Source organism: Falco naumanni, chromosome 1 (genome assembly GCF_017639655.2).
Source record: "Falco naumanni isolate bFalNau1 chromosome 1, bFalNau1.pat, whole genome shotgun sequence".
Taxonomy (NCBI): domain Eukaryota; kingdom Metazoa; phylum Chordata; class Aves; order Falconiformes; family Falconidae; genus Falco; species Falco naumanni.
The window spans coordinates 38,011,349-38,033,897 of NC_054054.1; the positions used below are offsets into that span (position 1 = coordinate 38,011,349).

Genomic DNA, 22,549 nt, shown 5'->3' on the forward strand with positions numbered 1-22,549 from the left:
GGCTCCCCCTGCTCCCCCATACCCGGTGTCACTGCTGAGGGCCTGGGGCAGCAGGGACCCCTGGGCCGCGAGCGAGGGGGGTCTCATCTCTGGGCCCTCTCAAGCTGAGGGGCACCGCAGGCTGCTTCCATCCTGGGAACCGTGTGGCCTGGCACGGTCCTGCTGCGGGTGCCCCAGCACCCTATGGAAAGGGCTGTCGTGTCTCGTGCAGAAAATGACCCCCCGGGAGCGGGCGGCCGCCCCCAAGTCACGTGGGGAGAAGTCCCGGCCGCCCACCGTGGCCGCTGCCCGAGCCGCTGCTGGCCCTGGGCGCCTGCCTGAGGCCGAATGGCTCTACCTGCTCGGGGCCCGCCGGGCAGACAGGGACGTCGGGGACATCATGGCGGAGCTCATGGGCCGCCTGCTGGACGAGTGCTCCAAAGCCCACGCGGCTCAGCAGGTGGGTGTGCTGGGGGGATGCTGGGTGCCCAGGGTGAGCGTGGGTCCCTCAGAGCCCCCACTCGGGGGGCGTGGGGCTCAGGCTGGCTCTGCCCGCAGTGCGTGCCCTTTGCCGTGGGCCAGGCACGGGATGCCCTCCTGCATGCTGTCCAGTGGCGCTTCCTGATGCGGGATGAGGGGGACACGGGTCACGAGAGGGATGGCATCTGGCAGGAGGATGAGGAGCCCGAGCCCTGCACCGTGGACTCCTGGGCACAGGGCTCTGTCCCTGTCCTGCACGCCCACCACTCGCTGGGCGAGGGAAAGGTGAGATGTGTCCTGAGCCTGCTGTGGCCACGAGCAAGCCCCACAGGGATGGGCTGAACCTGGGCTGCTCTGGGGCCAGGGGACACCTGCTGAGCCGCTGGGGAGCTCTGGCTCGTTTGTCGGGTCTGCCTGGTGGGTGTTTAGTTGTTGTCAGCATGGTTCCCTGCGTCATGGTGCTGGGTGCTGAACTGCCAGCACCCACACAGCTCCCGCACAACAAGGGGGCTGGGGCTGCACCCTCTGCCAGTGCTGGGTCAGGGGAGGCAGCACTGATGACACCTGTAGAGCACCCCAGCATCCCAGCCCATGCCAGGTCCCCCTTTGCCCTCTCCCACGCAGGTCTCTGGTGCAAGGGCTGCATGCGAGCATGGAAGGCAGGACCCCTCTCCAGCACCCAACACTGGATCTCCCCCCATGCAGCAACTCTGTCCTGGGCAGGTCCCCAGTGCTTGTGCCATCCTGCCTGTGCCTGTGCCATGCCACCTGGAGCCGCCGCAGGACAAGGCAGCCGTCAGTTCCCAACCCCCCAAGGGAAAACCTCCCCGTGCGTGGCCTCTGCCTCGGCCAGCCCCGCTGGCCAGGCCACCAGCCCCCTGCCCACCCTTGGGCCTGGCCAAGACCTCAGGGCAGCTGGAGCCAGGATGGTGTCTGCTGCAGTCACCCCACAGGGACACAGTGGGGAGCAGCGTCATGAGGGCCAGCAGCCACACGTCACCATTGTCACGTCCCTCCTGCACCAGCCTGGTAACAATCTGGCCAGGGAAGCCCCTGCACAGCACAGGGGTGAAGCAAAAGGGGTCTGGCACCATGCTAGGGGTCCGCGGGCTGGGCCCTGGCAGCCGGCCTGAGCACTGGATCAAGCCCCAGGTGGAGGTGCTGGACCTGGACCTGGGTGCAGAGGCCAAGCTGCCTGCATGTCCCTGCGGTGGTGGCTGGCACAGCCAGGCACTGGAGCTGGGCAGCTTGCAGCTGCCCTGGGGGCTGGCCACCGTGGGACGGGGATGGCTCCAGCTGCTCCCCCCAGGGTCCCCACAGCCCCCGGGCCCTGTGCCCCGACAGCTTGGCTCCTTGCTGGACCCTGCTTGGCTGGCCCCTGGTGTGACTGTCCGATGGGGTGGCAGTGTGATACACAGGGTCTGCATCCCTGCACACGGTGAGGAGGAGGATGAGGATGGTGATGAGATGGGGGAGGCCAAGTGGGACCTGAGACCCATCTGCCCCACCTTGCCCTTCCCAGCCATTGTGGCCGAGCAGGTCATGGGTGATGGTGAGTGCTGAAGGCAGCACCTCACCACCTGGGGCCCATGAGCAGCGTGGCGGGTGCGCCCCTGGCTCAGAGCCCCCACCTGGCTCCCTGCCATGTCCCACGAATTTCCTGTGAACCGGCCCCATGCCTCACCACAGCCCCAGCGTGAGGGTGCAGCCAGGCCAGCTCCCTCCAGGCTCCTGATGTGCTGTGTCTCCGCTTTGGTGGTGCAGCCACTGCCGCGGGCAGGAGCAGTGGTGCTGCAGGGGGCTAGTGGTGCTCCATGAGCTCCCTCCCCATCCTCCTCCTCACACCCCAGGGAGCGGACCTGCCTGCTTGGCCCCCGATCCTGGAGCTCCTGGTCTGGGAAACAGGCTCCAGCAGCTCCAGGGCTGGGTGCTGCGACTGGGTGCTTGAGCTCCAGGAGACACCCCCCCTGTCCCAGGTGGGCTCCTTGCCCACAGCTTTCGGCACGTTTCCACCGGACCCAGCATCCCTGCAGGTTACCACTGCAAGCACTGGGCCGGCGTAGAGCAGGGCACCAACGCGGTGCCACAGGCTCTCCTGGCTGTCAGCGAGGCCAGGAGCTCGGTGCCTTTTGCAAGTTCTGCTAAAGAAAACAGAATAAAATAAAGAAGTTTCTGTTGCTCAGCTCTTGTCCTGTGCTGAGGACCAGCACCACGGACTCCTGCACTGGAGCAGGGGCTGGGAGCCTGGCTACAGCAGCCCGGGGGCTGCCAGCCCTCCAGCACACACCACACAGCCACCTACCATCTGCTTTTCAGCTTGTAGCCACATGCAGCCTGTACCCTGTGGCTCATTTGCCACCAAATGAGAAATGAGAGGGGCTTCAGGGGGTGAAGCACCCGTGTGGCCTTACTGCACAAGCGCTCCTTGGGGTTTGCCCCTGCCCCGTGTCCCCAGGCTGTGGTGCTGGCCCGGGTCCCTGCCTGCGGGGGCACAGCTGCCTCCCAGCCACTCGTCCTGCACAGCCGGTGTCTCTGGTTGTGGCCCAGGTGGGTGGCCCCGGCTCCACTCCCTGCACCCAAAGTCATCGGGGCTGGCAGGGCCGAGCCACCACAGGGCTGTTTGCCAGCTCCAGCAGCGCTCTGGCTGCACAAGCACCCCAGTTTTTTCTATAAGAACTGGTTTTTGGCTGTGATGTCATGTGATGATGCTTAGGGATGGCTCAGCCGGGGCTGGAGCACAGCACCGGGAAACACTGGAGGCTTTCGAGGCCAGAATGGCCAGGGAGCAGCAGCCGCATGGGGCTGGTGGTTCTCTGAGGTGGCGGGGGGCCCCAGGAGAGCTGGATCTGTTGCTGGGCTGAGCTGCCAGAACCCCCAGAAGGGTCTGGCTGGGAAGGGCTGTGCCTGCGTCCCCAGGCTGTGGGAGGACAGGGACATTGAGTCAGGGCTGCTCCAGTGGGATGGGGTGGGCAGGGTCTGCCTGAACCCCCACCCCACCATGGTGCAGCCTCCTGTCTCCCCACGTGCGCCAGGCACAGCCCAGCACCTTGGGGTCCCTCACTGGGGCTGCCCCCTGAGCCCCTCCAGCAAGACCCTGCTGCCACGGGATTGTGGTTCTAGCCATGGCTCGTGGCCAAGTGTCCCTGCATGGCAGGATGGGGACCTTGGGACCTCTGCCCTCCTCACAAAGGACAAGCCCAGCAAGCCATGCTCCTGCTGGCTGGCCCTCGGCTGCTCCCAGGGGCTCGGGGAGCTGGAGGAGACTGTGCCATGCCAGGGCTGCCGGCCTGGGCAAAGGTCCCCAGCCGACCTCTGGCCCCAGCCGGACTCTGGCCCCCAGCCGCACCTCGGTGCCCCGGCTGGACCCTGTGCCCCAGCCATGGAGCTGCTGAGTGCCTGCAGCCACCCGTGCTGGTCCCTGCTCTTGCTGCTGCTGGGGCTGCTCCTCTGGGCCAGGAGGAGACGTGCCTGGGACCCCCGCAAGTGTCCCACTGACCTGACTGGCAAGACAGTTATTGTCACCGGAGCCAACAGTGGTGAGCGGAAATGGGTGGTGGGGTATGCATGGGCTGCAGGGGTGGGATGGAGCTGCGGGGTGCGGGGCCAGGGACACACAGGACACGGGCGCAGTGCGGCAAGCCCTGCCTGGCCATGGGACACAGCCACCCTCCTTTCGCAGCTGGAGCTGGGGTGGTGGCAGCTCCTTGCTCCTCCAGGATGAAGAAAGGGGTCAAGGGCATGTGTGTGGGTGACGGTGTGATCGCATGGTGCTATGGGTGGCCTGCAGGGGACACAGGTCCCCCTTCTCCAGCCACTGGACCACAGCCCCTGCTTTGGTGGTGCAAACGGCTGCAGGGGTGGCCGGTGGCTGGTCCCTAGGCACACACCACATGCTCCCAATGCCCTGTGACCATGGCATGCTCATGCTGGGTGCCATCAGACATCCTCCACACTGCACTGGCCGCTGCACCATGTGCTCCAGAGCTGGTCCCTGGCGACCCAACCCGACTGGTGCGCTCTGCCCAGGAGCAGCCCAGCCTCACTGGGCAGCCCTGTGCCCGCAGTCCCTGCCCAGCCTCTGTGGCCGGACTCTGCCCTGGCAGGTCAATGACTAAGAGCCAAGGCCACCATGCTGCTGGCCACTGTGGCACCAACTGCACCGGAGCTGCGTGCTGGGGATGGGGTCGCTGCTCCCACTCATGTCCAGCTGCAAGGCTGGGGATGGGGCTGGCACAGGCAGGGCCAGTGGGACCCCTTGGGCTGGGGGTGTAGCGGTGCCTGTGTGCTGGGGTTGGGATGTCCCCTGTGTGGCAGGGAAAGGGTGGCCCCATGTGTGCTGGGGTCCGTTCCCCAGCAGGTGCCTGTTGTTGCTTGCACCCATGCAGAGTTGTGCTGGGTGGGTTTGGTGGCTGTGGCCATGGCAGATGTCCTGCCTGCGTGGTCTGCGGTGAGCCACCACCCAAGCCACGGTCAGCTGCCACACCAGCTCCTTCCCGCACCCTGCAGCTGCCATCCTGACTCATCCCCATCCCAGTCCCCACACAGCCACACACTGCCACAGAGCCAGGAGCCTGGCTCCACTGCCCCGCACCCTGGGGTACCTGCCCCGCTGCCCCCTGCTCCAGGGCTGGGGCACCCCAGCTTTGGGGCTGGGCTTATGGCAGTGGCTGAGCTACCTAGGATGGGGTTCCCCACTATTGCTTCCAGGGCTGCTCAGACCCCAGGGACAGGGGCATGGACCCCCAGAGAACCCTCACCGCGGGGACCCAGTGGGGATCAGCCCATGCCCGCTCCGTGTGCTACAGGGATTGGCAAGTATGTGGCCCTGGACTTGGCGCGCAGGAACGCCCGCACCATCCTGGCGTGCCGGAGCCAGGAGCGGGGCCAGGTGGCAGTGGAGGAGATCCGGGCGGCCACCGGCAACCCCGCGGTGCTGCTGCGGCTGCTGGACACCAGCTCGCTGGCCTCTGTGCGCACCTTCGCCCAGGCTGTGCTGCGGGAGGAGAAGCGGCTGGACGTGCTGGTGAACAACGCTGGCGTCACCGGTATGTGCCAGGGTCAGGCACCTGCCACCACTGCCACGGCATCCCACCTCCCTGTCCTGCTGTGGCAGGGGATGCCTGCCCGGCTCTTGGCCCCACAGTGCCGCATGCCCCCCTCTTCCAGGGCTGCCCTTCACCATCACGCCGGAGGGGCTGGAGCAGACGTTTGCCACCAACTACCTGGGCCCGTTCCTGCTCACCAACCTGCTACTGGGTGAGTACAGGGGCTGACGGGGCCCGGGGGCTCTGGGAACCCCTCCCCACTCACCCTCTGCTCCACGCAGACCTCCTGAAAGCATCAGCACCTGCCCGCATCGTCAATGTCTCATCATTCCGGCATAGCGCGGGCACAGCCGACAGCCGCTGCCTCACCGGGCAGGAGCGGCTCAGCGGCTTTGATGCCACCTACAACAGCACCAAGCTGATGAACATCCTCTTCACTGCCGAACTGGCACAGCGCCTGCAGGGCACAGGTGGGTGCAGGGTTGAGCCGTGCTGTGCCTCGCCATGCCATGCTGGGCTGAGCTGTGTCATGCCATGCGGCCACACCATGCTGTGCCGTGCCACATGGTGCTGTGTCAGTCATACCATGCTGTGTCATGCTGTGCAACGCCCAGCTGCACCCTGCTGAGCCATGCTGTGCCACACAGCTCACGGGAAGGGCTGCACACAGGCCCCTATGCCTGCCCAAGCACCCTGTGCTGCCGTGCCATGACGCAGGGGTTGTGCAATGGAGCTGAGGGGTCTTGGCCCCTCTAGAAACTCCCTGGGACGCTCAGTGTCCACCAAGGGTGGCACAGCCCTAGCCAGGTGTGGTGGCCACTGTGCCAAGGCATGGAGAGGCCCTGCTGTGAGGCTGGGCTCGGGGTTGCTCCCGCTGCTCCAGGTGGGATGGTGATAAGGAATTTGGACCCCAGAGGCAGAAGCAAGGCCCTGCCCGTGCTGGGGTCCCCACAGCCCCAGCCATGCCCCCAGCGTGGTGCTGATGGTGCGGCTTGGCAGGGGTGACCGCCAATGCCCTGAGCCCTGGCGTGGTGAGCACTGGCATCATGCGCCACTTCAGCTGGGCCGTCCGAGTGCTCTTCACTCTCATCCGCCCCTTCATAAAGGTGAGCAGGGGCAGGTGGTGGGGCTAGATCCTGCCCGGATCCCTGCCCCATGGCCCCGGTGGGGTGGGCAGGGGGCAGCCAGGCCCCCTCCTCACCCACCTTTGCCTGGCAGTCGGCAGAGCAGGGGGCTGTCAGCACCATTTACTGCGCCGTCTCGGAGGAGGTCTCGGGCATCACAGGCAAGTACTTCAGCAGTGACTGCAGGCTGGCGCTGCCCTCCAGGGCTGCCCGTGACCCCGGCCTCGCTCGCAAGCTCTGGGAAGAGTCAGAGCGGCTGACAGGGCTCACGGATGGCCCTCGGCCCTGAGCCACCAGCAGCACTGCAGGGAGACACAGCAGCAGCTGTGCTGGAGTCCCCACAGCTCCCTGGGACACAGGGCTGGATGCTGCCAATGGGATGCTGGCGCCAGGGCGTGGGGAACTGCCTCAGCCCCAGCTGTGCCAGTGTCCTGAAGCACAGCAGAGTGGGGTCACCGCACCTGAGCCAGCCCCCCAGCCCCTTCCCAAAAGGGAGAGCAGCCACGGGGCCCAGCCATGCCAGGACTGCCACCGCAGCGGGGCACAGACGATGCAGTCGGCATGGTGTAACTCCTTTATTAAAAAGCCCTGTGCAGCCAGTGCTGACTACTCCCAGATGATGTCCAGGTCCAGCTGCTGCTTCCACACTGCCTGCAGGAAGCTGTCATAATCCCGCCGATGGATGTCCCGGCAGTGGGACAGGTCCAGGTGGCGCAGGCAGCCCTCTGAGGCCAGCAGCAGCCACACAGTCTGGCTGGACACTTGGCTCTCAGCCAGTGAGAGCTCCTGCAGCTCAAGCAGAGGCAGCCCTGGTGCTGCCAGCACGGTCTCAAACACAGAGTCCAGCGGGAAGGGGATGCCAACCAGGCGGAGTGTTCGCAGGCGTGGGGCATGGCACAGCAGTGAGGCCAGCGTGGCACGCAGCACCAGCCCATGAGGGGCTGGGAAGGTGCCAGTGGTGCTGGCCAGGGTCAGGAAGCAGCTCTGGAGCTGGGGGAGGCCGTGGGGCAGCAGGTTTGTGTCCCAGTGGGATGGCTCGGCTGGCGTCTCACCATCGGGGTCGGTGTCCAGTGGGGCGTGCAGCTCGGCACTGAAGGCCTGCAGGTCAGGGCAGCTGGCGAGCAGGGTGGCCAGGGAGAGCTCGTCCTGGCAGCAGAAGCCGTGCAGGGCCAGGGTCTGCAGGCGGGGGCCCAGGCTCTGTACCAGCGGCAGCACCTCTGCCAGCGCCCAGCCCTGCCGCCCGGTGTAACCCAGGGTCAGCCTGGCCAGGCAGCTCCAGCCCAGCAGCTCCCAGCCGCCCGCCAGGCTGTCCCCCAGCCACACACTGGCCTCCTCAGCCTGGGGACAGATAGCACGGATTGTGGCCAGCTCAGGCTCCTCCACCTCCTCCACCTGCCGCAGGGGCAGGGTGATCCGGGGGCCCTCCGGGGCAGCCCCCCGCTGCCGTGCCAGCTCCCCCAGCGAGGGGAAGCCCTCGGTGTCCCCCAAGTCATCTAGCTGCCACCCATGGAGGAGGCGGAGGGCATCTGGTACAGCGCCGTGGGCCAGGAACTCCAGGCGTGGCAGGGCCAGCAGCAGGAAAGCCAGCACCTCCGCCATGCTGCCATCCCCTGGGGGCTCCAGGTCGCGGGCCAGCAGGACACGGAGCACAGGGCAGCAGAGGGACTGCGCCAGCGGGTCGTAGGCCAGGTGCCGCAGGGCGCACGGGGTCACCTTCTTGCAGCGGGACACGTCCAGCTCCTGCAGGTGTCGGCAGCAGGAGCCCACGGCCGAAAGCACCTGGACATTGGCCTGTGTCTCTGCCAGTCCCAGCCGGCTCAGCTGCGGCAGCCCCTCTGCCAGGTCCACCAGCACGTCCGCTGACAGCCGGCTGCAGCCATGCAGGTCCAGGGAGCTCAGGCTCTGCTGCCAGCACACAAAGCCCCCTCAGCAGGTGGGGCAGAGGGGACATCGATGCCCCTCTCCCCATTTGTGTACCCACCTGTGGTGGGTGGGCACCCCTAGTCCTGCTTCACCCAGTCCCACAGAGGGGGGGAAGCTCTTGCCCACTCACCAAGTTCCATGGAAGGTAGGCAACCCCTGACCCATGGAAGGTGGGCACCCCCAGCCCCACTCACCCAGCCCCACAGAGGGTGGGCATCCGCAGCCCAGTCCAGCCCCATGGAGGGTGGGCACCCCCAGCCCACTGACCTTGCAGCGCAGGGTGATGAGCTGGCCGATGGCGTTGCTGGCGAGGCTGGGGCAGGAGCGCAGGCTCAGCTCCCGCAGGTGAGGCAGCAGGAGCAGGTGGAGCGCTGCCCGTGTCAGGCGCCGGCTCTCGCCCAGCAGCCGGATCAGATCCTGCACCAAGCTGCCGGCTGCGGGGAGGCCAAGGGTCAGCGCAAGTGCCCTGGCACCACTCGCCCATCCTCCTCCTCCTTGCCGAGGGGGTCCACAGACCCCATGTCTCACCCAGGTCATTAAAGGGGCCCATGACAAAGCGGAATTGGTACTCATCCAGGTAGTTCTCACTGTAGTCCTTCACCCAGATGCTCTGCATGTGCTGGGCCAGGCTCTGCAGGCAGAGGCTGCCCAGCGCCGGCACCTCCTTCCTCCTGGGCATCTGGCTGCTGTGGGGGAAAGGCACGGTCAGGCACGGTGTGCTGTGCTCTGGCCAGCCAGGTCGGAGCTGCCCACAGGCCCTGGGCTGCCAAGCTGCAGCAGGTACCGCAACTCATCAAGGCCTGAGTTTATTTTGGGTGCACTTCAACTGTTTCTGCAAAACTGGTTAAGAAAGTCCTGCCTTGGTGAGCGTGGTCTTGCCTAGCCCAGCTGTGACGCACTGCGCAGTGCTGTTTCGTTTTTGCTTGGCTTTGTACACCAGCACAGTGGTTTATCCCTAGTGGAAATCCCACTGTGACCAGAGAGGACTAACCAGCATGGCTCACCACGGCACAGCACATCCTGAAGCCGCCGGCAGAGCTGAGGAGGGAGCAGGACAAAGTACCCCAGCAGCCCCCGGCTAAGGGGACACCCCCACCCCACGCACCTCCCAACAGGCAGGTCAGACACTGGCAGCCGGCTCTGGTGGCAGCACTGGGGGTGGGAGAGCACGGTGCTGGAAAGCGGGGTAGGGGCGTGAATACTGGTGTTAACTGGCACTGGCGACACTTGCGTGATTGCACTGGGTTAGTGTTCCTGCAATTAGGCAAGAAACGAGGGGCTGTATCTCCATGAGACCACTAAAGCACCAGCCAGACTAATCCTGGTTCCTGGATCCATAAACTTGGAGACATCCTGGCACAGCCCGCAGGATAGGAAGAAGCTAACTGGGATGGGGAGGGCTTCGGGAGTCCCGGCAGCTGGAGAAAGGCCAACATCAGCCCTGCCTCGAGGGGAGGGGGGCCGCGGCTGGGCAGACCCCGTGGCCGGGAGCAGCCCCTCCAGGAGCCGCCCGCGGGCACGTAACGGGTGAAACCGGCACGAAGGGACTATGGCCAAGGTGGGTGGGCGGCCACGGCAGGGCCGGCAGCGCGGGCGCGGGACGCGTCCCACCGTCCCGTTAGTGGAGCGCTGGGCGCAGCCGGGCAAACTGGGGAGTCACCAGCGGCTTCGTGGGCGGGAAACTGCCGGCGCTGCCGGGATCGGAGCGCGGCCTCCAGGCGGGCACGAGCCGCCGCCATAGGGACCCGCACCGGGTCGAGGGCTGCCAGCCCCCGCCCGCTCCCGGCCGCAGTGGCTCGGGGATCACCGGGACCACTGGGCCGGGGAGTCCCTCCCGGGGCTGCGGGACCGGAGCCTTCCCGGGGCTGGGGGGCAAGTGGCCTGTTTGCATGGCAACGGGCCCGGGACCAGCCCCTCACCCCCCCGCGGGTCTGCCAGGCCCGGAGCACTTACCGGCGGCTCCGTGTCCCGTCCCGTTCCGTCCCGCTTCCTCCTCCTGCCTGGCCCCACCTCCCCGACGGGCGGGACCCGGCCCCACCGCTATAGCCACCGGCGGTCCCCGCCGCGCCCCGCTCCGCAGGGCCCTAGGAGCGCCCGCAGGCCGCCCCGCTCGCTCTGGCCCGGCCCCGGTACCCCACCGCCGGGATGAGCCACTCCACCTGTCCCCGTCGCGCCGGGGGCCTGGCCCGGCCCGCCGCCCTCTTTCCACTTCGCCCCCGCCATGGCGCGCCCGGCCGCCTCACTCCCCTCACCGCGCGTGCGCGCCGCCGGAGGCCCCTTCCGCCCTTCTTCCCCCTGAGGCTGCCCCGCGCCGTGCCTGACGCCAGGCTCGGCCGGCGGCGCGGGCGGGCGGTGTGGCGGCGGAGCGGGCAGCCCGGAGGGTCCTAGCGGGGTCCTGGCGGTCGGGCGCCGCTGGCTGCCGGGAGCGGGAGCCGGGGAGCGGCGCTGGGGAGCGGCTGGGCAGCAGGTATTGGGCGCGGCAGCGGGCTCGGCCGGGCGGGGAGGCTGGGCCGGGGGCTCCCTCCGCCCCAGGGTGTGTGCATGTGGCGGGGGAGGGTGCTGTGTGGGTGCTGGGGCGCGGAGAGTCCCCTCCGCTGCGGAGCGTCTGTGAGGGAGGGGTGACAGGTTGGGGGGGCAGCTCTCCCCCCGTGGAGGAGCGTGTGGTTGGGGTTGGTGCGGGGGCACCTCCCCCTGTGGGGAGGGGGAGCACCCATCCTGCTGGGTGCTGAGCCCTCCGCCCCGGGGCCCCTGCTGCCGGCACCGTGCTTGCACAGGCAGCGGGGGTCTCACCGCGCTGCTGCGGCCAGTGTCTGTGATGCAAACAGGATCTTGGTTCCCCTCCTCTGCTCTGGAGCCCCCCGGCACCTCGGTGGGCGGCGGCGTGGCAGCGCCAGCCGGGCACGTCATTTGCTGCGGCACAGGTGCCCGCAGCCACGGCAGTGTTGTCTGGCTCCGAGGGGCTGGGTTGCTTGGGAGAAGGAAACTTTCGCAGGTAACGCAGCGGTCGCCTTGAGACCAGCGACTGAACACATGAGCCGTCTGTAGAAATAAAAGATTCTGTTTCTGGCAAAAGATTCTATTTCCAGCAGCAAAAAACAAAGATTCTGTTTCCAGTGGCAAATATAAAGACAGATGAGAGCAGGTCCGAGAGGCCAGTGTGCCATGGGGAGTGTTACAGTAGCAGAGCTGTCTGTGTTCAGAGACACATTACATTTTTTTTCCTTTAAAAAAAGCGTCATCTTTCACTTTAATCGGATGCTGTTTGTAGCTATGGGTTTTTGGAGGTTGTTTCCTGTGTAATTCACCTTTTTCCTCAGTGTGGTGCTGGAAACCTTTAGTCCGTCTGAGAAATAGTGGCTGGCTTGCTTGCATGGCATGTGGCAGAGCAGTTTCATGACATACTTGTCTGGGATGAAGCAACCTGCATCATGGGAAAAAAACAACAGTCACTCTCGATTGCCTGTGGAAGCTCCTCGGCTAGTACAGTAAAGATGGGACTCGTTTTGCAGGTGTAACCTTTAACATGAATGTTTAATGTTCTCCAAGCTGTGGCTTTTTATTTGTGAAATGTGAGAAGATCTTGCTTCTGAGCAGTGCGTGCCTTTCTCGGTAGCGTGTACCACTCACAGGGCTGTTCTGTCCTGCGAGAGTTTCCCCACTGGGGGGTGGGAAGTTTCTGGGCAGATAACCTGCCTCTTTGCTGTCTGGATAAAATTTTGGTTCTAAATTAAATGCTGAGCAAAAATGTTATTAGAAATGAAGAGAAGTTTTAAGAAGTAGCATTTAGGAAAGGCCATAAGTTGTGCAAGCTGAAGGGGTCATCTGTTGGATTGGAAAAATTTTGAGCTGGAGGAGGGGCAGGAATGACTTAGCCTTTGCGTAATTAATAACTGGGCTAATTGCACATGTGCATTATGGCTGATTATGGCCAAAGATAAAAGTGGAATTGTTAGAGCTGGTTATTTCCTTTCATATACAGTATGGCTCTTTCTAGCTAATGATTCTGTCTGTGAGAGCACAAACTGGAGCCCTCATTAGCAGAATATCTGAGTAATTGATCGAGTGAGGACTGGGCCACATACCTCGGTGTTTAGTCTGTGATGTTGTAGGTTGTGTGTTAAAAGCTGTGCGCCTGCCCATGTATAACGCTGGCACTTCATGTTGCTGCATTTAATCAGTATCTTGAATTTTTCTGATCAACGCTTTCGCTTTCTGGGTTTGAAGAAATTTTTTCATCTGCAACACAAGGGACGTGAGCCCCACACTTGAACTGTGTGGCAGAGAGTCCCTCACACTCGGCCTGAATGTACTGTGACTGTGGTAGTAGCTGCCTGCCCTGTGCCACTGCCATGGTGCCAGCCCACAGCTGCCATGGCCTTGTGCTGGGGCTGTGGAAGAGCCATCCTGCTTGCTGGCAGTGTGGGGAGGTGAATATGTAGAGAGCCTTGTCTTTGCTCCAGGGGTAAAGCAGCGCTGCAGGAGGGCACGAACCCTTGGAGAGGAGACCAGACCTGTGCTGCCGTCCCAGAGACACCAGCATAATCATGGCATGGTTTGAGTTGGAAAGGACCCTAAAGCCCATCCAGTCCCACCCCCCTGCCATGGGCAGGGACACCCTCCACCAGCCCAGGTTGCTCCCAGCCCCGTCCAGCCTGGCCTGGGACACTGCCAGGGATGGGGCATCCACAGCTGCTCTGGGCAGCCTGTGCCGCTGCCTTGCCACCCTCACAGGGAAGAATTTCTTCCTAATATCTGATCTGAATCTCCCCTCTTTCAGTGCAAAGCCATTCCCCTTTGTCCAGTCACTATATGCCCTTGTGAAAAGCCCCTCTCCAGCTTTCTTGTAGCCCCTTCAGGTACTGGGAGGTGCTCTAAGGTCTCCCTGGAGCCTTCTTTTCTCCAGGCTGAACCCTCCCAACTCTCCCATCCTGTCCCCACAGCAGAGTGGCTCCAGGCCTCTGACCATCTTCTAATCCTTCCCTGCTTGCCGACCCCTCCACCAGCCTTCCCTGGAGGAGTTTCCCAAAACATTTGCCAGGTGTATGTGTGAGCTGAGGGGCTGTGGTGGGGTTTTGCTATTAAATGGGTATTTTGTTGCATGGCAACAGTAAGTTTTGGGTGCTGATATGCAGCTGAACCATCAGGGGGTCGCCTCTGGTGGCCCTGCCAGACGAGAGCCTCCATGGGTCCTAAACCTCTTCTCTATAAATTAAATCTGTCTTTCTGGTATAGCTGACAATAGGTTGTGTCAGTAAGTCATGGCTGGTTTCACAGCCAGGGTGAGCTCCTGCAGTGCTCAGCAAGCAAAACCTCTCTGTGCGCGGGCTCTTTGCATTCTGCAGTGTTGCAGAGATGAGGACAAAAACTCAGCGCAGAGCTCTTTGTTTTTCTGTTTTTGTTAACAAAAGCTCCCAGTTCATTCGAGTTTGGCATGAGATTCCCTGAGCATGCCTGGTGGGGCTCCTGACATCAGCCCTGGACTTCACCAGGAAGGGCTGGCCTTTGAATAGGATGTGGGTGTTATATTCAGGGGTTTTTTTTAAGATCTTGTCAAGGTCTTGGCACATGACCTTGGACCAGTTTCTTCTTTCCTGTTCTTTCTCCCTCAGTTCCCAAACATGAAGCTGAGACAGCGACTGTGACCTACTTCACAGGCGCTCAGGAGGGTCCCTTGCTAAATTAAATGCAAGGCACTCTTAAGTTCCTTTGAAATGTTTGCGGGGGAGCATTGAGCAATTTGAACTGATTTTTAACAGGGGGGAGGCTTCAGGAGCTGCAGCTCTGGGAGCTGAGGCTTTCCTTCGGGTGATTGTGTTGTACGAATGCGCTGTAAAGCTGCAAGTCCCAAGCGGGGCTTGTGGAAGCTGAATTGCGGGGGTGTTGTGTGGGTTGCACCCGTTCCTAAGGAGTTTACAAGTCTGTCTTGTTTGAAAAATACCTAAGAAATGGGAAACAGTAAAGAAGAAAATTGACCATAAGCATGCAGGGACTGTCGTGGCTACGCGTGCAGCTCTTTGGGCGCTCCTCTTGGCACAGTGAGGAATGCTCTCCGGCTGGGTTTTCAATTGTTTGTTATGGATTGCTGAAGGACTTGCAGCCCCTGGTGATGCCACTGGTGAGAGGCTGTGGGTGCCCTCAGTTTTCTGCCCACTGAGGGAAGTAGGGGCTTGCTGGCTGAGCATTCCATAATAAGTGAAGGGGGGAAGTTTGTTAAGGATGGGAATTGCTCAGAAAACAAAGCAAAGACAGCTGTATAAATGCTGAAATGGACCAGCTGCTTTTCCAGCAGCTGATCCAAGTCTCACAAGGAAGGAACAGTTTTGGTTGTTCTAACTCTGAGCGATAAAAGCAGGGCAGGCATATATTGAAATCAGCTTTTCTTGGTGTCATTAAACATAGTGAAGGCTAAATGACATACACACGCTGGTGGCTGGGACTCGATGGCAGCGGAAGGGTGCTCAGCTGTGAAATAATGAATAAGTTGTTTTGATGGAGATGAGCTAAAATCGACTGACCTCCTCCTGCTACCGGGGCACCCGGGCTGGTCCGCAGCATCCTTTGCTTTTCGGTCCGTCGCCATGGTTACCATCTCCCGGCAGTGCTGCTGGCGTATCGATTGCAATCCCGAGAGTTTTGGTTTTAGCTAAAAAGAAAATGATTACAGTTGTGGTGTACGAAACGCCAGCTGGAGCATGCTGCGGTGTCCTTGAGCGGCGGCTGGCTGGCTAGGCTGCAGCGGTGCTGTGCCGTGGTGCAGCTGTGCAGGGCGCAGGCTCGCAGCGCCTGCCCGCCGGGTCCTAGTGCCTTGGATCGGTTCTTGCTTGGGAATCGGGGTGCCCTGCAGTGAGCACAGTGCTGGGCTTGGGCGAGGGCTGCGTCTCCTCCTCCGGCAGCCTGGCTGCATGCAGGGCTGGTATTTAGTGTTGCACTGGACAGCCGGTCCTGACAACCTGCTTTTAAATAGGCGAGGGATCCGGAAAACTTTCTCCTGGTGCCTGGATGGCAGCGTGGCCTTCAGCAGGTCAGCTTCTGTTGTGTCCTGGTGCTGTGCCAAGCGCTGGGGCACAAGATTTGGGTGTTCTCTGCTCTCTCTGCAATGGTGTTGCCTGCCTGTCATAGACACTGTTTCTGCAAGCCCCATCTCTTGTCGTGGTTCAAACAGCAAAAGACGTAGGGCTATGTTGTTGCAGAGTGACACAGGCTAAGGTCCTTTATTTTAGGTAGTGACCGCCTCTGTTAGAGGGAGGGTTGCGTGGCTGGTGCGTCACTGTGGTCTGCAGCAGCCCAAGCTGTGGACAAGAACCTTCCTGTGCTGCGGGTGTGCGGGGACAGGATGAGCGATACTCCATGCTCCAGAAAGATCATGTTCTAAATATAAACCGGGACATGTTGTGATACAGACACATGGAAAGCACAAAGAATTTACGGGTTCAGTACTGGTCAGTGTAGTGGGCTTCAGCCTCACTGTAACAGCACAGTATCTGTTGTTTGTTACTGGATGTCATTGGCACAGGAGAACTTTAATTAAGGTTTTGAATGGCTCAGCAGGTTTTTCTCTGTATTATTGGCCTCATATAGGTGGCTCTTCGGAGATAAAAATAAGGTTGCGCTCCTGCTAGCAGTGCTGAAACAGGAGCTGGAGTTGAGATTTGCTCTGGCACCAAGTACAGGGCTGTAGTTTGCTGTTCATCTACCTGGCCATTTTGCTGAACAGTGCTGACTTTCATAACTGGGAACAAACTCGGAGGAGGAGGGAGCTGGTGCAGGTATAACTGGGCAGATTGAGTTCTTTCTTTCCTTCTGGGCAGGAATAGAAAAAAACCCCAGGCTGATTTTCAGGTCACCTAGGGGCGTATGCATCACTTGGAGTTTAATTAAAAAAATCTTAAACTCAGCAAACTCTGTGGATTTATAGGGACACAATAAAGACAGAGCCCTGAAGTGCTGTTTTTAGAAATGCTTTTCTGAACACAAGTTTGCTGGAAAACTAAGAGCTGCTTATAAATCAAAAAGAAGCTTTGCTGAAGCAATTTCATGGGGAGATGTATGTGTTTGTGCATATATATATATATAAAAATATAAAAAAATATATAAATATAATAAGATGAAGTTTTGTTTTTCCTAAATAAATAGTGGGGATTTTCCTGAAGGTTTTTAAATTTCCTGCTCAGTTTGCTTAAACTGAATAAGGTGTTAGTGTTCAAGCTACTCAGCCTGTGGACTGTTTTTTATCCCAGATTTCAGCAAAAAGTCTGAAGGTTCTGAACAGAATATTCCTTGGCTTTTCTATGATAGTTTATCTGTAATGATGAATATGACACCGAGGCTTTGGGCAGCTAGCAGACAACCGTTGTGGGTCCTGACAAAGCTGTGGCTGTGAACAGCGTGCAGAGAGGTCTATGTCCCTGGGGAGGAGGGATGCCTCACCCACAAAGGGCAACCTGTGGAGGTCTGTAATGTTTGCCACTTTTTTGCAGGTGAATGAAGGTTGCCCCAGACTTGGGCAAGAATGACCTTGATGTGTGAAGTATGCCCCAAGCTGATCTAGTTCAGTCTCCCAGCCGAATACACATCTCCTGAGCTCCCCTGAACTGGATTTGTGGACAAACACACAGGCAGCTTTTGCGGTACGTGTTACTGCCTAATAAATACCTTGGTGCCTGAGAAGGGGCTGTGCCGGGCCACTGTGCCAGTCCCTTCCCTGCTGTGCCGGCCCCTGCTCTGCGCTCTGCCTTTGCCTGTCCTTGTCCTTGCTCTGGAGTCATCTCTCTCAGCACCAAGCGTGCAAGGAGGTCTGCTAGAACCATCCCCGCTTGGGACACAGGGTGCCCTTTTGTAACAAGAAATTGTCTTGTCGGTGCTCTCAAAGGTGAGGTTGGACCTGGAGGCAGGTAATTGGCTTGCCCAGCAGCTGATGTTGCTTGGGAATAAACTGCACCCATGGTCTGTCAGAGGCTGGGGGTTCATTGCATGCAGTTGTGAGATGGATGGGGCAAGAGCTGCCTTGAGTGCAGCTGGGGATTGGGCAGTAAAAGGTGAGTCTTCGATAATGCTGACATTTCCTATGATTTGCGAAACTAAATCTATTAAAGGATGTTAAAACAGTACATTTATTCCAAAGCTTTAACGTAAATCAGAAAATGGGGTATGTTTCTGTGGGAAAGGGGATGCTGTAGTTTCTGGTGGCTGGAGCAGCCTCTGCAAGTGCCAGGAAGATTTGTTCATCTTGGTTGTTTTGTTTGATTGAAACAGCAGTTCATCCAAAAACTACTGTGTCTGAGTTTGGAGAAAAATGAAATTGTCTTCCTCTCTGTAGAGCAGGCTTTGGGCCAAAATCTCGCTCTACAGAGGCTGCAGCAGCCAGCAGCCACCTTCATTTTACAGATATTTTTTCTTTCTGCACTGATTGCTTCAGACTATCTCCAAGTGCTTTAATTACAGAAAGCTTTATGTATCCCTGTGTAATGTGGTTTCAGTTAACTAATAAAACTACTGTCTAACCTGGGCTGCTTGCCTTCCCATCAAGTTTTAATTTTCACCCAAAGTCCAGGTAGTGAGAAATGAAAACAGAAAATGGTGGTATGTAACTTTGTTACCTTAAGAAATAGTATCTCTTTGAAAGTGTCGAAGATACATCCTCCTGGTCAGCCAGACAGCAGTTTTAGTGTTCAGCCTTGGTCTGGTCACAAACTTGCTTTCAAAGGCTCTTGCTTTTTTGTTAATACCGATTTCATTATTTGTTTAGGAAATAGCAATGCAGAGGGCTGGAGTTGGTACGTTTTATGTCCTTGTGGTCTGGGGCAGTAAAGACCCTCCAGTGCTGCAGCCTCCCTGCATCCTCCACCTTCCGACCACAGCATTCCAGCTGTGAGGGTGGGAGGAGGATGAGGATGGGTAGGCACAGTGCCTTCTGACAGACAACAGACCCTCTGGCAGAGTTGGGAAGTGGGGATCTGGGCTCGGAGATGTGACCCTCCCCATTGTCATGTGGGTGTGCGAAGCCGGGGGTCCCCAAGCGGGAGGGAATGCAGAGCCCTCCAGTGCTGCGGGGCCAGTGGTCCCTGGGTGGGCTGTGCTCCTGGCAAGGCTGCTCTAGCAGCGTGCATTGGCTCCAGCATGATGCTGCTGGCTGCCTGCTGCAGCCAGAGGGGTGGGTGGCAGCAGTTGCTCCCCCAGAACTCGGGGTGCTCGATGGTGTCCCCTGGGCTCTGGATGCTGGGCTCTGGCACTTTTGGGCGCTGGGCTCCAGCACTTTTGGGTGCAGCTGTTGGGATCCCATTCCTGCGTCTTGCCCTCGGAGGGAACAAGCGTTTCTTGCTGCCTGTGGGACCTGGCGGCAGCTTTAGGGTGGTTTGCGGGGTGCTGAAGTTTGGCATCACCAGGGGGCAAGGGTCTCTGGGTGGCAGGCGTGCTCCATTGGCATGAGGTTCTGGTGGCTCAGCTCCTGTTCCTGACCTATTTCAGTAGCTGTAGGATTTCTGTGGGAAGCTTTCAGGGGACTGGTGAAGCATCATTGGTAGTTGTTACCGTCTGCTGTAGTGCCAGTCCTGCTGTAGCATTGCGTGTTTCAGGGGGCTCTTTGGAAAATGAAGGCAGGTTCCAGCCTTGGCACTGTAGTGACAAGGAGAGAGCATGCTTTGATCACCGTGAGCCTGCCCACGCTACAGCAAGCCGCTTGAATGTTCTCTAATGTTTTAATTTTAATTTAGTTTTAAGTGACCTGAAATTGAAGCTTCTTCCTGTTCCTTTGTTGGCAGCTTTTGTGTAGACTGCAGAGGCTTAAAATTGCCACAAACTTACTGTCCTTCTTGGGGTTAATCATAAGCTTGTTTTAAATGTAAAATGTTCCCAAGTTTTGCATAACTGTTTTTAGCTTTCCAATGAAACTGTAACGAGTCCCTAGTTGTATATTAGAAAATCTTTATGTGTTCTTACTGGAACTGTCTGCATTGCATACTTCTTCATGTGGCTTCGTTCACCCAGGTTTGATTTCCATCACTGCTGTGTTTGTGGGTGATGCTGAGGGGGAATTGGGCAATTTGGTGTAGGTTTGTGCTGGTGGTGGGAGCGTGGTGCTGGCTGTCTGTTGTGGTTGGGTACTGGCTGCTGAGCTGATGGGTAGAGCAGGCTCTGGGAGGATGCTTCAGGGGGAAAAAATTCCCTTGTGCTTCAGGTTTGATGTGGAAAACTCTGTGATGGGAGGAGGAGGGAGAAATAAGCCATGTGGCATTTATAATTTTCTCTTTAAATTAAAAAATACTCTCCTAGCTACAGCTGGCCTAGCTGGAAGGAAAGCCTTCCTGATACTTATTAGTATTTTGCTTGTTTTGGTGCATTTCTGTTATTTGTGGGGGTCTGTGGGAAGGACAGTGCTGTTCACATCCTTTGAGAGGGGGAAGTGTCCCACGTCACCCGTTCCTGGGCTGCTGCAGGACCCTTCGCTCCCCTGCACTTTCTTAAGTCCCTCTGAAATTCTGTGGCTGTTTCCCAGTTTTCTTTGTACTTTGTAGAAGGGTTTCTTTAACCTGATTTCCCTGCTTGTCATTCCAGCCTCTCCTTTGAATATAAACACTGCTGTTGCTCTGCTGGAGTTAGCACCCTCCAAATATTTGTGCAAGATGGCCATGCCCTCTGTTTAGCAAGGGCTGCGTCCGCAGTTCTCATATGTCTTATGCCACAGCCAGCTGTTTCTCTGGCTCTGCCCCAGCCTCAGAGGCTCGGAGGTCACACAGGAAAACAAAAAAAATTTTTGATATTTAGATTGCAGGTGTCCTGAGTCTGTCCCACGCCTTGATCACAAGAACCTTTTTTCCTCTTGTATTAAATGAAATGTGTGAAAGCAGCCCGAATCGGCACTTCTCCAGGCCTCCTCCCGTCCCCGACACCGTTAACGGGTTTTACTTCATGCTGTGGTTGCAGCTCTTGAGTTACCCGCAGGTGTCCGAAGCCACATACGTGCCGAACCCTGCAGTGAGCAGCCCCTGTGGTGGGCCGCCCCTGCCTTGTGGGGGCACGGTTGGTGCCACGCCTGCCTGCTGCTGCAGAGATGCAGCCTGTAAATAGCTCCCTCATTGGTAAAATCCAGACCTTGGCTAAAAAGAGAAAACATAAAATGCAATAAATGGAGTGGATGTGGCTCGTGCTGGAGAAGAGCATGGTGCAGTGTTCTGGGTCGGAGCGAAAGTCCATGTCGGCCAGGAGCCTGCCTTACCAGTGGCCAGCAGTGGCTGCAGAGGAGAAGGCTATTAGAAAAAGGTGAAATGTGGTGACATTTCTTCCAGTGTAACCTCACAGATCCCAGCCGCAAGTCACTGGAGACTTCCGAAGCTGGAGGTGGTACTTCTTTCTGTGGTTAAAAGCACTTGATGGATTTTCTAAAAGGGAAAACTTTTGGTTTAATACTTACCAGACAGGAAAAAGAGTCCCAGTCTCGTGAGCCTGGGCAGAGCAGGGAGCTCTAACACATGCACAGTCCTTGTGGAGGGAATTTGACAGAAGGGGTATTTTTATTTTGGGGATTTCTTTGCCCCAAATCTTTGGATTTGTCTGCAACGTGAGCAGGAGACTCCCGTGCTCTGAAACCATCTTCACTGCCAGGGGTGGCAGCAGCGATGCCCCCACCCCTCCTTCATTTTGTTTATGGGTTGGCACAGGGGGAGTACCAAGATCCTCCTCCCAGAGCGGTGGGCTGTGTTCGTCTTGTGGTCTTTAGGGAAAGATGGAGTGACCTGAGCTGGGACAAATGGCCTGTTGCTGCTCGGCCAGCACATCATCCTCTGGTCTTTCCTGTGCTCTGGTCTCTGCTGGTGGTCACTGTGGTTTGGCCTGTCCTTCTCTGGGCTGGAGCTTGTCATGAAGCGCTTTGGGAACTTTCACCTGACAGGTTGTGCAGACGCCAGAAATATTTCTGATGGGTGGGAAGGCTGAGAGAGGCTGGAGATGGGGTTTCTCCCACTGTACTGGCTCAGCTGAGCTGATGCTAGTCTTGCTTTTTCGTAATTTTGTTGCCTTTGACTAGTTTTGGTTGTGTTGTGTTTTGTTCAAATAATGCAGGACATCTAGTGTCCCTGATGTCTCCTGGGGAAGATGCAGAGTTCAGGGGAATGGGAAGATACTTTTGCCTTTTAATAAGTTTCTTGGTGATTGTGGGTTGGATTTCCATAGGTGTGACTGTTCCCTTTGCAAGAGCGTAGTGAACGGGGCGACGACTTCAGTGCAGACGTTCCTGTCTCTGTAGAAGAGTGCTTGGGGAGCTGCAGAACGGTTTTAACTTTCCCTTTGTGCTGGCCACCTGGAGTAGGTGTGTTGGCTGCAGTGTGCTTATCTAATGGATAATTTAACCTTTGCTTTGCACGAGAAATATAATTGTCCTTTGATAAAAAGCTTGCAGCTTTCAAAGCAGTCTGGTGGAACAGCGGCAGGGCTCCCCGGCCGGCGGGGCTAGCCTCTCCTGGTTTGTCTGGTGGGTGCCGTTACCTTTCTGCATGCTCACCCTGGGTGGTTTGTACATTTCTGTGGTTTACGTGGTGATTGGCGAGGTCTGAGGTTGCTCTGGTCGAGTTCTTGGTTAGTCCTGTGATGAAGTCCTAGTTTCTAGCTAAGTTTTGTCTCACTCATCTCCGACGTGTGTCTGTAAAGTTAATTCCCTTTGATGCAGTTGCTGTATCCTTGAAGGCCATCTACTTAATTCCCTGAGATGTTCTGGTCTTCCTCTGTCCGAGTGTGCCATCCCTGTTCAGCACTGTGCTCTGCTCAATCGCTGTACCTGCATGGCTTTCAGACTTTTCAGCCTGGTTCCTAGCGTGAAGTTTCAGCACAGCTGTGGGCTTTAAGATAGCTGATGTGAAGCTTGCATTTTTTGTCTGCCTTTCATAAAATATTTAGGAGTCATCTGCAGCTGTACAGGAGATAAGGGACCAAAGGATATATTCGTTAATGCATATTTTGAAAAATGTAGCCCCCATATTGACCAATCAAGAACTTCCTGAGCAGGTTCCT

General features: G+C 58.4%; 4 protein-coding genes across 8 annotated transcripts in view; 3 read left to right on the forward strand and 1 right to left on the reverse strand.

The window, feature by feature from the left end:
* The first annotated feature begins 214 nt into the window (after window positions 1–214).
* On the forward strand, window positions 215–2,441 carry C1H2orf81 (chromosome 1 C2orf81 homolog). Its single transcript, XM_040582345.1, has 3 exons — window positions 215–439; window positions 538–744; window positions 1,084–2,441. The coding sequence occupies exons 1-3, from the start codon at window positions 215–217 to the stop codon at window positions 2,020–2,022; spliced, it is 1,371 nt and encodes a 456-aa protein (XP_040438279.1). The 3' UTR covers window positions 2,023–2,441.
* A 1,312-nt stretch (window positions 2,442–3,753) lies between these two features.
* Window positions 3,754–7,227, forward strand: LOC121086322 (retinol dehydrogenase 12-like). Its single transcript, XM_040589925.1, has 6 exons — window positions 3,754–3,995; window positions 5,265–5,504; window positions 5,626–5,715; window positions 5,786–5,974; window positions 6,504–6,610; window positions 6,723–7,227. Exons 1-6 carry the CDS (start codon window positions 3,839–3,841, stop codon window positions 6,915–6,917), a joined length of 978 nt encoding a protein of 325 aa, XP_040445859.1. The 5' UTR covers window positions 3,754–3,838; the 3' UTR covers window positions 6,918–7,227.
* On the reverse strand, window positions 7,191–10,825 carry LOC121086312. 3 transcript variants are annotated; one of them, XM_040589910.1, is made up of 4 exons: window positions 10,505–10,825; window positions 9,080–9,237; window positions 8,819–8,985; window positions 7,191–8,530 (listed from the first exon to the last, which is right to left on the reverse strand). In XM_040589910.1, the coding sequence occupies exons 2-4, from the start codon at window positions 9,228–9,230 to the stop codon at window positions 7,235–7,237; spliced, it is 1,614 nt and encodes a 537-aa protein (XP_040445844.1). In that variant the 5' UTR covers window positions 9,231–9,237; window positions 10,505–10,825; the 3' UTR covers window positions 7,191–7,234. The 3 variants fall into 3 exon arrangements, with proteins under 3 accessions (XP_040445844.1, XP_040445831.1, XP_040445833.1); XM_040589897.1 differs by having other exon boundaries at window positions 7,191–8,533; XM_040589899.1 differs by having other exon boundaries at window positions 7,191–8,533; window positions 10,711–10,806.
* Window positions 10,826–10,905: 80 nt separating this feature from the next.
* DCTN1 (dynactin subunit 1) overlaps window positions 10,906–22,549 on the forward strand; it is an 84,221-nt gene continuing 72,577 nt past the window's right edge. Inside the window, exons 1-2 of one of the 3 annotated variants that reach the window (XM_040589845.1) lie at window positions 10,906–11,018; window positions 17,029–17,178. The gene's annotated coding sequence lies outside the window, so the exon portion shown is untranslated. Of the gene's footprint in view, window positions 11,019–17,028; window positions 17,179–17,242; window positions 17,421–22,549 lie in introns of those variants that run through there. The other 2 variants (XM_040589893.1, XM_040589854.1) reach the window with 2 other exon arrangements.

What these genes read in the sequence shown, in the direction of transcription:
- C1H2orf81 (XM_040582345.1), top strand. Translation starts at nt 215, where the DNA reads ATGACCCCCCGGGAGCGGGCGGCCGCCCCCAAGTCACGTGGGGAGAAG. An exon ending in AAGCCCACGCGGCTCAGCAG is followed by an intron (nt 440 to 537) that starts GTGGGTGTGCTG and finishes CTCTGCCCGCAG; the next exon opens with TGCGTGCCCTTTGCCGTGGG. An exon ending in ACTCGCTGGGCGAGGGAAAG is followed by an intron (nt 745 to 1,083) that starts GTGAGATGTGTC and finishes TCTCCCACGCAG; the next exon opens with GTCTCTGGTGCAAGGGCTGC.
- LOC121086322 (XM_040589925.1), top strand. Translation starts at nt 3,839, where the DNA reads ATGGAGCTGCTGAGTGCCTGCAGCCACCCGTGCTGGTCCCTGCTCTTG. An exon ending in GAACAACGCTGGCGTCACCG is followed by an intron (nt 5,505 to 5,625) that starts GTATGTGCCAGG and finishes CCCCTCTTCCAG; the next exon opens with GGCTGCCCTTCACCATCACG. An exon ending in ACAGCGCCTGCAGGGCACAG is followed by an intron (nt 5,975 to 6,503) that starts GTGGGTGCAGGG and finishes GCGGCTTGGCAG; the next exon opens with GGGTGACCGCCAATGCCCTG.
- LOC121086312 (XM_040589897.1), bottom strand. Translation starts at nt 9,230, where the DNA reads ATGCCCAGGAGGAAGGAGGTGCCGGCGCTGGGCAGCCTCTGCCTGCAG. An exon ending in GGGCCCCTTTAATGACCTGG is followed by an intron (nt 8,986 to 9,079) that starts GTGAGACATGGG and finishes GCCTCCCCGCAG; the next exon opens with CCGGCAGCTTGGTGCAGGAT. An exon ending in TCATCACCCTGCGCTGCAAG is followed by an intron (nt 8,534 to 8,818) that starts GTCAGTGGGCTG and finishes GTGTGCTGGCAG; the next exon opens with CAGAGCCTGAGCTCCCTGGA.